Raw genomic sequence first — 17,016 nt, forward strand, 5'->3', positions numbered from 1 at the left:
AGGAAACCCAAAGGGAGAGGGATATGGAGGCTGTCATATTTATTTCTTTTTAAGCAACACCAGTTGGCTGGCTGTCCTCCTGATGCCTAAAACTTTTATCCATAGACCCTGAACAAGCATGCAGCAGATCAGGTACTCTGACTCACCTGGCTCAGGTTTTACTGGATTAGCCATATGATTGTTCCAGGGTTTTGACTCCGACACTACTTATGGCAGAAGATCAACAGGGCTGCCAGGCAACTGGAATTGTTTACAAGGAAATAAATATGGCAGCCTCCATATGCCTCTCACCTTGGGTTCCCTTTAAAGCTCCTACCAAGCAAAACATACTTAAAGAGGAACTGTAGTGAAAATAACATATTGCAATATAGACCTCCTTGATGATCTATTCGAGAAAAGGTAAAGATTTCTTGTGGGAAAGGCGGTATCATCTACTGATTGGAATTAAGTTCAATACTTGATTAAAGTTCCTCTTTAAAATAACCGTGATATTACTTTATTAAAGGGACTCCGAGCAGTGCAAAAACTATGGAAAGATGCATATCATTTTAAAGCTCCCTTTCTAATGATATATAAACCGCCACCCTACGCCTTTTAGTTTTCGCTATTTTCGTGCTTGAAATTGCCACGGCCGCGATTTCGATCGCGAAAATAGAGAAATCTAAGAGGCGTAGGGCGACGATTTAGGGGTCGTCAGAAAGAGGAGAAAGAGAGCTTTAAAATGATATCCATCTTTCCATAGCTACATTGTACTACTCAGGGCGGCTTTTTCTCAAATTCAGCAGCTTCTGCTGAATGGAGCTGCTGAATTTGAGAAAAAGTCGCCCTGTGTAATACAATGTAACTAAGGAAAGATGGATATCATTTTAAAGCTCTTTCTCCTCTTTCTGATGACCCCTAAATCGTCGCCCTACGCCTTTTAGATTTCTCTATTTTCGCGATCGAAATCGCAGCCGCGGCAATTTCAAGCGCGGAAATAGCGAAAACTAAAAGCGTAGGGTGGTCGTTTATATATCATTGGAAAGAGGAGAAAGAGAGCTTTCAAATTATATGCATCTTTCCATAGTTTTTGCACTGCTCGGAGTCCCTTTAACCACTTTTTAGTACTCTTTCTATTGCTAAGTGCTGAAAAGTAATTTTTAAGATAAGATGAAAAACTATCTCCTGGGAGAGAACGCAGGAGAAAAGTTAATTGAATAAGGGCCATTATGTTTGTTCAAGTGGATTGTTTATGTCATGCTGGATCATTAATTATACTGATAATCATGTGATGTGTAGGCCTGCTTACTCTTCCACCCCTTCCTGGCTCTTGTGGTTGATCCAGTGGAGCACTATGCTAAGTTATGAATTGTAATAAGGAGCATTATCTATTCACAGTGCCCATTTGTTTATTTTTAATTCTACCACATGTGCACAGCTACTAGCACCTTGAAGGTTTCAGAAGGACTACATTTCTTTCCGCAGAAAGGGATGCTTTGTTAAGGAAAATAACAGCACCTTTGTCGTGTCAGATAGTGTTGGGCGAACATCTAGATGTTCGGGTTCGGGCCGAACAGGCCGAACATGGCCGCGATGTTCGGGTGTTCGACCCGAACTCCGAACATAATGGAAGTCAATGGGGACCCGAACTTTTGTGCTTTGTAAAGCCTCCTTACATGCTACATACCCCAAATTTACAGGGTATGTGCACCTTGGGAGTGGGTACAAGAGGAAAAAAAAATTAGCAAAAAGAGCTTATAGTTTTTGAGAAAATCGATTTTAAAGTTTCAAAGGGAAAACTGTCTTTTAAATGCGGGAAATGTCTGTTTTCTTTGCACAGGTAACATGCTTTTTGTCGGCATGCAGTCATAAATGTAATACATATAAGAGGTTCCAGGAAAAGGGACCGGTAACGCTAACCCAGCAGCAGCACACGTGATGGAACAGGAGGAGGGTGGCGCAGGAGGAGAAGGCCACGCTTTGAGACACAACAACCCAGGCCTTGCATGAGGACAAGAAGCGTGCGGATAGCAATTTGCATTTTGTCGCCATGCAGTCATAAATGTAATACAGATGAGAGGTTCAATAAACAGGGACCGGAAACGCTAACCCATCACAGATGTTCATTGTTCATGTTACTTGGTTGGGGTCCGGGAGTGTTGCGTAGTCGTTTCCAATCCAGGATTGATTCATTTTAATTTGAGTCAGACGGTCTGCATTTTCTGTGGAGAGGCGGATACGCCGCCGATCTGTGACGATGCCTCCGGCAGCACTGAAACAGCGTTCTGACATAACGCTGGCTGCCGGGCAAGCCAGCACCTCTATTGCGTACATTGCCAGTTTGTGCCAGGTGTCTAGCTTCGATACCCAATAGTTGAAGGGTGCAGATGGATTGTTCAACACAGCTACGCCATCTGACATGTAGTCCTTGACCATCTTCTCCAGGCGATCGGTGTTGGAGGTGTATCTGCACGCTTGCTGTTCTGTGTGCTGCTGCATGGGTGTCAGAAAATTTTCCCACTCCAAGGACACTGCCGATACCATTCCCTTTTGGGCACTAGCTGCGGCTTGTGTTGTTTGCTGCCCTCCTGGTCGTCCTGGGTTTGTGGAAGTCAGTCTGTCGGCGTACAACTGGCTAGAGGAGGGTGAGGATGTCAATCTCCTCTCTAAAGTCTCCACAAGGGCCTGCTGGTATTCTTCCATTTTGACCTGTCTGGCTCTTTCTTCAAGCAGTTTTGGAACATTGTGTTTGTACCGTGGATCCAGAAGGGTATAAACCCAGTAATTGGTGTTGTCCAGAATGCGCACAATGCGTGGGTCGCGTTCAATGCAGTCCTAGGCCGAAGAGGTCATAGCCTAGGGTCACAAAACCTGTTTATTTGGGCAATTTCAATGGTGGCGAGTCTGACGTACATAAATCGCAGCAATGGCCGTTAGCAACGTCTGAATCTCACGAAATGTCTCATGCAGGTAGAAGACATATTGTTAGACTTGGGCTCCAAAGATGGGTTCCCTACATCTCTGCAAACCAGAGTTACAGGGCTCCAAATTTGGTAAAATCCCCCATAGGCTTTCATTGGGCCTCCTATTTACAGTTCCAAAATCTCACATCTTTTCAAAGGGCAATTACTCAGCAGTACCAAATTTTCTAGCATTGTAGGGACCCTTAGGGGGAACATGACTGGTGAGTTTCGGGCCCCTAGGCCAAAGAGGTCATAGCCTAGGGTCACAAAAACCTGTTTATTTGGGCTATTTCAATGGTAGTGATGGTGGCGTACATAAATCTCAGCAATGGCCGTTAGCAAAGTCTGAATCTCACGAAATGTCTCATGCAGGTAGAAGACATATTGTTAGACTTGGATTCCAAAGATGGGGTCCCTACATCTCTGCAAACCAGAGTTACAGGGGTCCAAAATTGGTAAAATCCCCCATAGGATTTCATTGCCTCCCTATTTCACTTTCCAAAATCTCACATCTTTTCAAAGGGCAATGGCTCAGCAGTACCAAATTTTCTAGCATTGTAGGGACCCTTAGGGGGAACATGACTGGTGAGTTTCGGGCCCCTAGGCCGAAGAGGTCATAGCCTAGGGTCACAAAAACCTGTTTATTTGGGCTATTTCAATGGTAGTGATGGTGGCGTACATAAATCTCAGCAATGGCCGTTAGCAAAGTCTGAATCTCACGAAATGTCTCATGCAGGTAGAAGACATATTGTTAGACTTGGATTCCAAAGATGGGGTCCCTACATCTCTGCAAACCAGAGTTACAGGGGTCCAAAATTGGTAAAATCCCCCATAGGATTTCATTGCCTCCCTATTTCACTTTCCAAAATCTCACATCTTTTCAAAGGGCAATGGCTCAGCAGTACCAAATTTTCTAGCATTGTAGGGACCCTTAGGGGGAACATGACTGGTGAGTTTCGGGCCCCTAGGCCGAAGAGGTCATAGCCTAGGGTCACAAAAACCTGTTTATTTGGGCTATTTCAATGGTAGTGATGGTGACGTACATAAGTCGCAGCAATGGCCGTTAGCAAAGTCTGAATCTCACGAAATGTCTCATGCAGGTAGAAGACATATTGTTAGACTTGGATTCCAAAGATGGGGTCCCTACATCTCTGCAAACCAGAGTTACAGGGGTCCAAAATTGGTAAAATCCCCTATAGGATTTCATTGGGCCTCCTATTTACCGTTCCAAAATCTCACACCATTTCAAAGGGCAATGGCTCAGCAGTGGCAAAACTCACCAGTCATGATCCCCCTAAGGGTCCCTACAATGCTAGAAAATTTGGTACTGCTGAGCCATTGCCCTTTGAAAAGATGTGAGATTTTGGAAAGTGAAATAGGGAGGCAATGAAATCCTATGGGTGATTTTACCAATTTTGGACCCCTGTAACTCTGGTTTGCAGAGATGTAGGGACCCCATCTTTGGAATCCAAGTCTAACAATATGTCTGGTACTTGAAAGAAAAAGCTGTGCACCTTCCTCACAAACTGCTTTTATTTAGGCCTTCAAACAACAGCCAGCGTATGCAGCATACATATGAAACAGAAATTGTCAATGTTTGTCAAACCTGGATTCCATGGAGGTGTGGAGGTGGTTGGGGAAGAGGTGACCAGGGGATGTAAGGACGGCACTACAGCCGTTTCACGCCGTCTGGCGCTTGCTCACGTGCGTGTGTCCTAAACGGGGCAGCGCTGTACGGCTTCCTGTGTAAGATCCTGAAGCCGCGCCTCCAGCGCTGCCCCATTGGTGTAGAGTGCCTGGGAGTGAAGGTCGGAGGTGAGGGGGCGGAGACTTGCCGCTCAGCGGCGAGAAACTGGTGTCTTATTGGTGTCATAGCAACCTGTTAACATAGTGAAGTAGTGATCGGCTGCGCAGCCATATGTGGGTGAAAAAGTGCCTTCATATTTACTTTGTGCATTACCCATCAGGATATGGGAACCTGAACATACGAAAAAATCACTATTTGGCATAGTGCAAAGCGGGGTGCAGAAGCGGGGTGCCAACCCAGACCCAAAGGCGAAGCCAACTCCTGTGGCACCATGTGCATCCATCCCTTTAGGCGGAGAGTCCGCCGAGGAGGAAGAAACAGACACTGGGAGAAGTGTAACCTGGGACTCTCCGGTAGTAACCAGGAACCGATACGGCAGCAACAGCACCAAGAGAAGGAGAACGAGAGAGTAGGGACTTGCCCTGAATGGAGGGAACAATCACAACCTGAGGGGGAACTTCAGGTGGTCAATTTGACCAATGAGACCATTCCCGAGCATTGTTCTTCACTATTGAAGAAAGGGTTGGGGTTTTCACCCACTCGGAGTTTTGATTATGTAGACTTCTTTGTGGATCTTTACAAAACCACCAGAAAGATGATGATCAACCAGATATACCGGAGCGGGGAGGGGGAGGAGGGGCTCCAAGGACAGAGTGATGGAGGCCCGACCTCGGCTGTGAGTCCCTTGTCTACCATAGGGTTTAGTCCCAAGGTGGACTGGGACGTCGCTGAAATAGAGGCACTCCGGATGCTAGAGGAGCTGTGGGAGGAGGGAGGCTCCTGTGACACAGGAGATGTAGATGCATCCCCACGGGCCCTGTCCTTGGGTAACCCCAGAGATTTTCGAGCCTGTAGATCAACCCGGCCGATACCCATTCCCCCCGGTTCCCCGATTGACCAGTTTCTTCACCAGGTCGCTGCAGACATGAAGGCGGTATGTTACAGCCGGGCTCCTGACAATCTGTGCGGAGCTGACAAGGCCGCCCTCAGGTGGCTTAAGTGTCGCCGCGACCTGGTGATCAAGCAGGCGGACAAAGGGGGGAGTGTGGTGATCATGTCGAGTGACTTCTACACGAAGGAGGCCTATAGGCAGTTAAACAATTCCGAGTTTTATCAGAAGTTGGATGGCAACCCAACATACAAGTACCAATCAACTCTTCGCACTTTGTTAAGGCGAGGAGTTGAAAGTGGGTACATGTCACAGAGATTGGCAGTTGACCTACTTCCCATGTCCCCTCGGCATCCTGTGTGGTACCACCTTCCCAAATTGCACAAGTCCACGGAAAGCCCCCCAGGAAGACCTATCGTCTCAGGGTGTGGCTCACTAACAGAACGCCTGTCCAGGTTCCTAGACCATCTGTTACGCCCCCTGCTCGTGGGGATCCCGGCCTATTTGGCCGACACGCTTGACACGATCAATTTGGTCGAAAGCGTTGTGTGGGATCCAGGCTGTGTACTAGCCACAATTGATGTGGAGAGCCTATATAGCAGGATACCCCACGAGGGGGGCCTGAGGGCGGTTCGAAGGTTCCTGGACAGGACCAGTAAGGACGAAGGGTACAAGGATTTCATTTGTGACTGCTTGAAGTTTATCTTGACACACAATGCATTTCAGTTTGATGGAAGGTGGTATCACCAAACGTCCGGGACGGCCATGGGAACCTCTGTGGCTTGTACCTACGCAGGCCTCTTCCTCGGAGCATGGGAGGAGGACTATGTGGCAACCTCCGGGAACCCCTACAGGCACAACATCAAAGTTTGGGCCAGGTATGTGGACGACGTGCTGGTCGTGTGGCAGGGGGACACAGAGGGATTTGAGGCCTTCATGGGGTATCTTAATGACAACCGAGTGAACATGCGCTTCACCTCTGAAGTAAGCAAAGACTCCATCAGTTTTCTAGACCTTAAGATAAGGCCCGATGGAGAAAACTTGGTGTGCGAAGGCTATAGGAAGGCCACGGCTGTGAATTCCCTGTTACACAGGAACAGCTTTCATCCAAAGCACGTCAAAACCTCCCTGCCATACGGCCAGTACCTTCGTCTGAGACGGAACAACTCCAGTCTAGATACCTTTGAGGTACAGGCACAGGAGTTGACCGCACGTTTGGAGGCAAGAAAATACGATAAACGCTCCCTTGTAGCAGCCCAGGACAGGGCAAGAAAAGCAGACAGGAGCTCACTCCTCACTAGAGGCTCTAAAAGTGGGGAGAGAGGTACATTCACGTTCACCTTCGACTACACCCCAATGTCTGGGAGGTTGACTAAAGTTATCAAGAAAAATTGGGGGATAATAGTGAGAGATCCCACACTTCAGAAAGTGTTTCCGAATTCCCCCAGAGTAGCTTTCAGGAGGGCCCCAACTTTGGGTGACACCCTAACTCGCAGTGAGTTTTGTACGCCTCCCATCCAGAATTGGCTAACATGCAGACGCCCTAAGGGAAACCACAAGTGTGGCAACTGCAAGTTTTGTGGGAACATGTGGGAGGGTACCAACTACAGACTGGGTGGTTTGCAGTGGGAGGTAAGAACCTTCATTACATGTCAAACCAAGTTTGTCTCCTACGTGTTATTTTGCCCTTGCCTTTTTTACTACGTAGGCAAAACCACCCGTCCTCTAAAAGAGAGGATAGGGGAGCATTTTGCATCGATCAAATCGGGCAAAGGATGTACGAGGTTGATCGAACATGTAAGAGAGGTACACGGTGGTAGAGCTAGATGCCTGAGATTTGCGGGCCTCCTGCATGTCTCTTCTTCACGTAGGGGAGGTGACCGCGACCGAGAGCTCACCAGACGAGAGTCGCGGGTTATATTGCGCGCAGAGGCCCTGGGACCCTTAGGCTTAAATGACAGACTGGAGCTTTCATGCTTCTTGGATCCCTAGGGATCCCATAACAGACCAAAGCAAATCTTCCCCCCCTCACCCGCCTCCTCCCTTGTTCTGCTATCTGGACCTGTGGTCTCCCATTTTGGTGGCATCTCCTCCCCCCTCTCCTTCCTCCTCTCACCTTCTGGACTGGCCAGATGTGTTCTTAATTCAAACCCCTTTCTCAACGGTGCTTTGGGCAGGTTCCACATGGATTGGCTTCTCCATCTTTGACCCTAGGTCGGGATAGGAATTGCAATATGCAATGGTCAGGTCCCCAATAGTGGACTAGACCCCCCACTAATTTCTATTTTAAGTAACTGATACTTGTTGTCAGCTTATTTCGCTGCAACAGTTTCTGTACCTAGTAACACTGAATACCAGTAGTTCAAACGTATCCCTCCCTGCCCGCTCGTTTTTGGAGTGAGGCAAACAATGGTATAGGATATCACGGGGTCGCCCTTAGAAGCCGACCTTGGGTCTTGGAGACGCCTTCTGCTTAGGGACGTCGGGATGCCTCTGTTGTCCCCTCTTGATTATCTGAACTGTTCGGTCCATTTTGGACCCATCTTTGGGTGGCACCTTGGGGGTCTCACATCTTAAGATTCCCCTAATCTTGGTTTTCTGTATGGTGTTCCCCTCACTCTTCACGTGGTGTGACCTCTGAACCTCGTTGTTCAAAGCAAGGTTTACTTTGGCTCTTCTCCCTAATAGACAACGCAACTAAATTAAGGGAGTTTATGCATCCAGCTTTGTAGGCGAATACGCCCCAAAAGGTCTCAATGTTCATAGTTTTACCTCCTGGTCTTTTTTAAATGGGAGCCCCTTGGGTTTGGTATAGGGGGGGAATCCCCCCTTTTTATGTGATAAGGGGACAATGAAATAAAACATAGGGTTTTTAACTGGGGTGTCCAGGCTTGGACACGGCCATGCCACAATGTCAGCAACTTTATATGCACCTTGTTTATGCACATTTGCGATTTAAAACACATTGTTTTGTTTGCACTATGCCAAATAGTGATTTTTTCGTATGTTCAGGTTCCCATATCCTGATGGGTAATGCACAAAGTAAATATGAAGGCACTTTTTCACCCACATATGGCTGCGCAGCCGATCACTACTTCACTATGTTAACAGGTTGCTATGACACCAGTAAGACACCAGTTTCTCGCCGCTGAGCGGCAAGTCTCCGCCCCCTCACCTCCGACCTTCACTCCCAGGCACTCTACACCAATGGGGCAGCGCTGGAGGCGCGGCTTCAGGATCTTACACAGGAAGCCGTACAGCGCTGCCCCGTTTAGGACACACGCACGTGAGCAAGCGCCAGACGGCGTGAAACGGCTGTAGTGCCGTCCTTACATCCCCTGGTCACCTCTTCCCCAACCACCTCCACACCTCCATGGAATCCAGGTTTGACAAACATTGACAATTTCTGTTTCATATGTATGCTGCATACGCTGGCTGTTGTTTGAAGGCCTAAATAAAAGCAGTTTGTGAGGAAGGTGCACAGCTTTTTCTTTCAAGTACCAGTGTGTTCCATTTGTGCCCTGCACTAACCAACGCTTGATGCACTTCCCCCTGCCAAAATAGAAGCCCAACAACATGGGGTGTCAACAAACGGTGTGAAGCTATCGCAGATTCCAAGGAGCTAGTCCCACCCCCAGACTGAACAGCTGAGTGCCGAGCGATTTTTTCTTCTCAAAGTGTACTAACAATATGTCTTCTACCTGCATGAGACATTTCGTGAGATTCAGACTTTGCTAACGGCCATTGCTGCGACTTATGTACGTCACCATCACTACCATTGAAATAGCCCAAATAAACAGGTTTTTGTGACCCTAGGCTATGACCTCTTCGGCCTAGGGGCCCGAAACTCACCAGTCATGTTCCCCCTAAGGGTCCCTACAATGCTAGAAAATTTGGTACTGCTGAGCCATTGCCCTTTGAAAAGATGTGAGATTTTGGAAAGTGAAATAGGGAGGCAATGAAATCCTATGGGGGATTTTACCAATTTTGGACCCCTGTAACTCTGGTTTGCAGAGATGTAGGGACCCCATCTTTGGAATCCAAGTCTAACAATATGTCTTCTACCTGCATGAGACATTTCGTGAGATTCAGACTTTGCTAACGGCCATTGCTGAGATTTATGTACGCCACCATCACTACCATTGAAATAGCCCAAATAAACAGGTTTTTGTGACCCTAGGCTATGACCTCTTTGGCCTAGGGGCCCGAAACTCACCAGTCATGTTCCCCCTAAGGGTCCCTACAATGCTAGAAAATTTGGTACTGCTGAGTAATTGCCCTTTGAAAAGATGTGAGATTTTGGAACTGTAAATAGGAGGCCCAATGAAAGCCTATGGGGGATTTTACCAAATTTGGAGCCCCGTAACTCTGGTTTGCAGAGATGTAGGGAACCCATCTTTGGAGCCCAAGTCTAACAATATGTCTTTTACCTGCATGAGACATTTCGTGAGATTCAGACGTTGCTAACGGCCATTGCTGCGATTTATGTACGTCAGACTCGCCACCATTGAAATTGCCCAAATAAACAGGTTTTGTGACCCTAGGCTATGACCTCTTCGGCCTAGGACTGCATTGAACGCGACCCACGCATTGTGCGCATTCTGGACAACACCAATTACTGGGTTTATACCCTTCTGGATCCACGGTACAAACACAATGTTCCAAAACTGCTTGAAGAAAGAGCCAGACAGGTCAAAATGGAAGAATACCAGCAGGCCCTTGTGGAGACTTTAGAGAGGAGATTGACATCCTCACCCTCCTCTAGCTAGTTGTACGCCGACAGACTGACTTCCGCAAACCCAGGACGACCAGGAGGGCAGCAAACAACACAAGCCGCAGCTAGTGCCCAAAAGGGAATGGTATCGGCAGTGTCCTTGGAGTGGGAAAATTTTCTGACACCCATGCAGCAGCACACAGAACAGCAAGCGTGCAGATACACCTCCAACACCGATCGCCTGGAGAAGATGGTCAAGGACTACATGTCAGATGGCGTAGCTGTGTTGAACAATCCATCTGCACCCTTCAACTATTGGGTATCGAAGCTAGACACCTGGCACAAACTGGCAATGTACGCAATAGAGGTGCTGGCTTGCCCGGCAGCCAGCGTTATGTCGGAACGCTGTTTCAGTGCTGCCGGAGGCATTGTCACAGATCGGCGGCGTATCCGCCTCTCCACAGAAAATGCAGACCGTCTGACTCAAATTAAAATGAATCAATCCTGGATTGGAAACGACTACGCAACACTCCCGGACCCCAACCAAGTAACATGAACAATGAACATCTGTGATGGGTTAGCGTTTCCGGTCCCTGTTTATTGAACCTCTCATCTGTATTACATTTATGACTGCATGGCGACAAAATGCAAATTGCTATCCGCACGCTTCTTGTCCTCATGCAAGGCCTGGGTTGTTGTGTCTCAAAGCGTGGCCTTCTCCTCCTGCGCCACCCTCCTCCTGTTCCATCACGTGTGCTGCTGCTGGGTTAGCGTTACCGGTCCCTTTTCCTGGAACCTCTTATATGTATTACATTTATGACTGCATGCCGACAAAAAGCATGTTACCTGTGCAAAGAAAACAGACATTTCCCGCATTTAAAAGACAGTTTTCCCTTTGAAACTTTAAAATCGATTTTCTCAAAAACTATAAGCTCTTTTTGCTAATTTTTTTTCCTCTTGTACCCACTCCCAAGGTGCACATACCCTGTAAATTTGGGGTATGTAGCATGTAAGGAGGCTTTACAAAGCACAAAAGTTCGGGTCCCCATTGACTTCCATTATGTTCGGAGTTCGGGTCGAACACCCGAACATCGCGGCCATGTTCGGCCCGAACCCGAACATCTAGATGTTCGCCCAACACTATCTGACACGACAAAGGTGCTGTTATTTTCCTTAACAAAGCATCCCTTTCTGCGGAAAGAAATGTAGTCCTTCTGAAACCTTCAAGGTGCTAGTAGCTGTGCACATGTGGTAGAATTAAAAATAATTTCGGGTCCTCATTGACTTCCATTATGTTCGGAGTTCGGCCATGTTCGGCCCGAACCCGAACATTTAGATGTTTGCCCAACACTACACGTGACCCGTTCGGCCAATCACAGCGCTAGCCGAACGTTCGGGTAACGTTCGGCCATGCGCTCTTAGTTCGGCCATATGGCCGAACAGTTTGGCCGAACACCATCAGGTGTTCGGCCGAACCCGAACATCACCCGAACGGGGTGATGTTCTGCAGAACCCGAACAGTGGCGAACACTGTTCGCCCAACACTAGTGTCAGACACTCAGTTCATATGCAAACAGTGCTTCTCCCAATATTTTTGCACTTAAAGAAAACTTGTAACAAAAAAAGAGCCCCTGGAGGGTACTTACCTCGGTAGGGGGAAGCCTCTGGATGATATCGAGGCTTCCCCGTGCTACTCCGTCCCACGGTGGTCTTACTGTGCCCCTCCAAACAGAGAGTATTTTAATATTTACCTTACCGGCTCCAGCGCAGGCACAGTAGTGGCTCTCGGCTCAGGATAAGGTGGAAATAGCCGATCCCAGTCGGGTCCGCTCTACTGCACAGACGCAAGTCGCCTGCAGATCGATAGGTTTCAGAGGCTACCCGCTCCTGAGGTAAGTACCCCCCAAGGGCACTTTTTTGGGGGTTACAGGGTCTCTTTAAATGTATGGCATTGGCAGATTAAATCATTAATTCCTTTATGTTCTTGAACGTTCAGAGGTAGTGCTCGCTCACGTTCCGAAACTCCAGTAACCATTGTGACCAACAACATTATGTACAATAAATAAATAACTGTATAAAAATAAACTTAAAAAGAAAATCTGTAAAGTTGCAGGCAGGGACTGAGGTGCTATAATCTCATCTACTGAGCTCATGAGGAATATGACAAGGAGTTGTGTGATCTAGTTTGATAGCCTGTGTTCAAAACTAAAATATCATTTGGACTGATTTTTTTATGCTTCGCTCTGATTCGCCCTAATTATGGTTATACTGTTTATGGGGCTGGAATATCCAATAATCCCCAAATAATTAATGAGCTTTGGAGATTAGAGCATTGGATAAATGGGTCTCCAGAATAAAAATCACATTGCTCATGTTGTAAGTCCCTGCCGAAGGTTTGTTACACAGTCTGTTCAGTTTGTTGTAGTAAAATGTACTGTATGTGAAGCATGATTGATTGGCAGATCAAGTTCACATTTTAATAGGTTGTTGCCAAAGTAGTCTATAGTTCAGACAAGTCCATGTTCACAGCAGAGTTTCCGGTCAGCATTGTAATATGACTTCAGACAGCTCTTTCCCTGCGCTCTCCCATACATGGTGTTCCTTGGGGGAACATGATTGTAGCATATTCCACTTGTTCCGATACAGATACTTCTGCTGATTTCCTGCAAGGTTGATTGTTTCCAAATTCTATCACTCCGTAGTCTACGGTGTAAACTTCAGTGTCCTGTGGAGGCTTTTCCTGCAAATACACATCGAAAATCATAATTATTCCTGATGTAAAGCGTGCTGGAAAGAGTAGACGGAGCTTATACAGCTAATACATGTACCCACTTATAAGTGCTTCTTTAGGAAAGATGTATTTAAAGTGAACTGGATCCAAAACGTCTAAATTATATTTTACTTGTGCACATTATATAAAGTAATAATTCATTATAAATGCCAGTATAAGTAAGTACCATATCTACAATCAAATAATTACTTGTGGGAAGGCCCCAAAGGCGCAGGAATTGGATGGTGGGCTGGGTCAGTGTAGCAGAGTTGGCAGTGGATCACCATAGTTATGTGCCCTCACAGCTTTTCCTGGCCCATATGCAATTCATTTTTTCTCCCGAGTTTCCTCCTAGGAGACAATTTTTCAACTCCTTTTTAAAATAACTTTTCAGCACTTTGCAATTGAAAAAGGACCGAAAAGTAGGAAAAGTACTATCAAAATTATTTTGAATATGTTCTCTCTAGCTGGTGGTTTAAAAGGCATTTGAGGGAGTATGACGTAACACCTCACTTAGGGAGACCTGCTTTTTTAGATCGGGCCGGGGGTCGTGTGCAGGGATGCTCATCCAGATTCCAGATACCCGAACTATGCAGATATCCGAACGTTTTTTCTGGTATCCGAACTCAGATACGGATTCCAGATAGCTGGATAAATCCGGAATGCACTATCCGAGCGAATCCGGATACGTATGAGGTATCCGGAAATCCGTCCAGATACCTAATTCAAGTACCCGATCCAGATAGCGTAACCATGGAGATGACGTCCATGACGTCATTGAGCCAATCAGAGGGCTCCCAGCCGAAGCCCTAGCAACTAATCACAGAGGGGAACCCTGGCCAGCCCCTTCTGTATATAAGCAGGTGCCATGATGAGAATCTCATCCTTGCTTGTGACTGCTCACTGAGAGACATCTCCAGTACTGTTTGGCTAAGCAAGTGCTGTATTACTGTGCTACACCTAGTGTTTTTGCACCTAAACACCTCTACTACACCAGTATTTTATTGTTTTTTAGTTAGCTAGCTTGTATTTTGATTTTAGTCAGTGTGACAGTCAGACTCAGTGCTGCAGCTGCTAGGCTAGGTTAGGGCCTGCTCAGTGTGCACAGGCTAGGCCTGCTGCCAGCCTTAGCTACAGTATAGCTTGCAGGTTATTAGGGATTAGATTACTGTACTACTAACTTTTTTTTTGTATTATACCTCCCCACATAAACAATTGCTGTTTTTCTTTAAAAAAAAAAAACCATGATGCTTCATGCATCATTTACTATAAAAGATGTTTTGGAAGAAATTTAAAGGCCAGTTCTGGATTTCAGTCCGGATTCCGGATTTCCCGGATAATGAGTTTGGATATCTGGATAGACTCGGATTTCTGAACTGTTTGAATCCAGATATCTGAATTTATCCAGATTTCTTGCTATCCGGTGTGTGTGTGTGTGTGTGTGTGTGTGTGTGTGTATGTGTGGGGGCCACTCTTGAGGGTGGGAGGGTGATCCACTTTTCCCCTTTTTTCTTATCTCCTTCCCCTCTTCCCTTTTTGATTTTTTTTCTTTCAATGTTGGTTTTATTAGTATAAGAGAAGTATGGGTTGTGAGATGTGATTGGTGTGCATGGTTTGTGGTCAGAGCCTAGATGCCCTCTTTTAGTACCTTTGGGGAAGGGAACTAGGATTCAAGGAATTAGCTTATGTTTGGGTTAGTGGAAGAGAATAGGGGAAATGTGTGGGTTGTTTATTGTTTCATTTGGGATTCTAATGGAATATGAAATTTGTATTAAGGTGATTGAACTCTGCTTACTTGTTGATAATGAATAGGTGGTTGTAGCTACTAATTTTGCTTTTAATGTTCATAAAATAAAATTATATACAGTATGTATATTTTTTATATTTTTTATTTTTTTTAAATAAAGGTTATAGTCTTTTAAAAAAGAATCAAGTATAGAGAGTAAAAGACGAAACAAAATGGGTACAGCAGATTTGGTGACTGAAATGAAACATTGGACATACAGCTTTTAAATGTACAGCAAGTTCCTTTTGTAACCCCCCCCCCCCCCCCCTTTCCTGGTGGCAGCAGCTCCACTATGCCAGGCATGTGTCTACAGCTATGCATAGTAGAGACCCTTTTTTCTACTGTCCCAAATTCACTTACATAGTCTTTGGAGAAATCTGGTCCTTAGTAGAGTGTGTGCATGTGTGTTAAACACAGTGGGACAAGGACACAATAACAACTGCTTGTAGCATAGCAAGGCCCTGATTTACTAACACTGAAGAAACTGTGTGATCCAGTAAACCTGGATTAGATATTTTTTGCACAAATGTTTGTTATAGGGTGGCAAGAGTTTGCAAATCTCACCTGCGTCATATCAGATCATTGTAGGATTGCTGAAATAGTGGTAAAATAGCAGTCATGTGATTACGGAAGTGTACCTGTATATGCAACTGCAGTGTAAAAGTTTATGTGAGAAATGAGGGCTATACTAGACATACTATTGAAAATTGTCATTGGAGGTGTGTGCATGCTTTTGCCATTATATAAGTGTTGCTTTAATCACCTTTTATCATTCTCTCCAACCTTAGTAAATCAGGACCCAAGTGTATAAGAGGGAGGGCCAATGTTTTTTTTTTCCACTCAGCACTCATACAAATCAAATACAGTCATGATTCACCTGCGACCATTGCCCTGAATAGCAATGCAGTTCTGCACATTTTCACAGTTTGCACACTTTGCACACTTAATACATGCAAATATGTCACCCTTTATACATATCTTATACATATCTTGCTTCTTACATATAGAGGTCTTACCAGATGTCTTAGTTGAGGCTGTGGTGACATATTTCCTGAAATAAAAAAAATAGCCACATGAAACAACTGTGGTGAATATGATGAAACAACCTTTTCATCCAACAAAAAAGTTACAACTTTTTATATAACTGTTTTAGGCCATATTGCAAGATGTGCACATAACCCTTAAGATTATTTAATTATAAAAGGGAACTTGAGGTGAGAGTTATATGGAGGCTGCCATATTTATTTCCTTATAAAAATTGCCACCAGTCAGTGTCAGACTGGGAGGTAGTAAAGCTGAGGAGAGACACAGGCTGGCCAAGCAGCAGTAATCATGTGTTTTTTCCACCTCCCAGTCTTAAACTGCCTCCAGTTGCCTGGCAGTTCTGTTGATCTTCTGGCATACAGAGTGTCTGAGTCAAACCTTACAACAAGCATATGGCTAATCCAATAAAACCTGAGTCAGCTGAGTCAGAATACTTATAATAATAATCCGAACATTTGTAGCACTTGATCTGCATATATTTGTTCAGGGTCTATATCTAAAAGTATTAGAGGCAGATGATCAACAGGATAGCCAGGCAATTGGTATTGTTTAAAAGTAAATCAATATGGCAGCCTCCATATCTCTCTCACCTTGAGTTCCCTTTAAAACCAAGTGATACCACACACAGAACTGCATTGTGGGAGAATATGTTCACTTTGTTCTCAGCTACAATGGCTGATGCTACAAACAGCATGATGATAGTTCTTTCTAGGTTTGATATAGGTTCCATTTGATAGATCTCTTGGCTGAGTGTCAGCACTGTAGCTGGAAGGCACATGGGGTCATGGGTATTGGAAGCAGTGATAGACTGTGACAGTGTTTCTCAAACCTGTCCTTGTGACTCTGCAATGGTGCATGTTTTGCAGGCTGCCTCACCTATGCAAAGGTGGGATAATTAGTGTCTCAGCTACATGAATCCACATGAGACACTAATTAACCCACCTGTGCACATAGGTGAGGTTGTCTGCAAAAAATGCACTGCTGGGGAGTCACAAGGGCCAGTTTGAGAAACACTGGTCTATGGGTTGCTTTACATATGTGAATTACACTGATATATCAACATA

General features: G+C 45.6%; 1 protein-coding gene and 1 long non-coding RNA gene across 3 annotated transcripts in view; one reads left to right on the plus strand and one right to left on the minus strand.

The window, feature by feature from the left end:
* LOC137571701 (uncharacterized) overlaps positions 1–17,016 on the plus strand; it is an 81,108-nt gene that overhangs the window by 35,556 nt on the left and 28,536 nt on the right. The window lies entirely within an intron of this gene.
* PDCD1 (programmed cell death 1) overlaps positions 12,361–17,016 on the minus strand; it is a 34,059-nt gene continuing 29,403 nt past the window's right edge. Inside the window, exons 4-5 of the mRNA XM_068281229.1 lie at positions 15,925–15,959; positions 12,361–13,092 (exon numbers count right to left, since the gene is read on the minus strand). Of these exons, the coding sequence (XP_068137330.1) occupies positions 12,913–13,092; positions 15,925–15,959 (215 nt within the window). The 3' untranslated portion in view covers positions 12,361–12,912. The remainder of the gene's footprint in view (positions 13,093–15,924; positions 15,960–17,016) is intronic.

The sequence above is a fragment of the Hyperolius riggenbachi genome, chromosome 4, assembly GCF_040937935.1.
Source record: "Hyperolius riggenbachi isolate aHypRig1 chromosome 4, aHypRig1.pri, whole genome shotgun sequence".
In the NCBI taxonomy this organism is placed as follows: Eukaryota; Metazoa; Chordata; class Amphibia; order Anura; family Hyperoliidae; genus Hyperolius; species Hyperolius riggenbachi.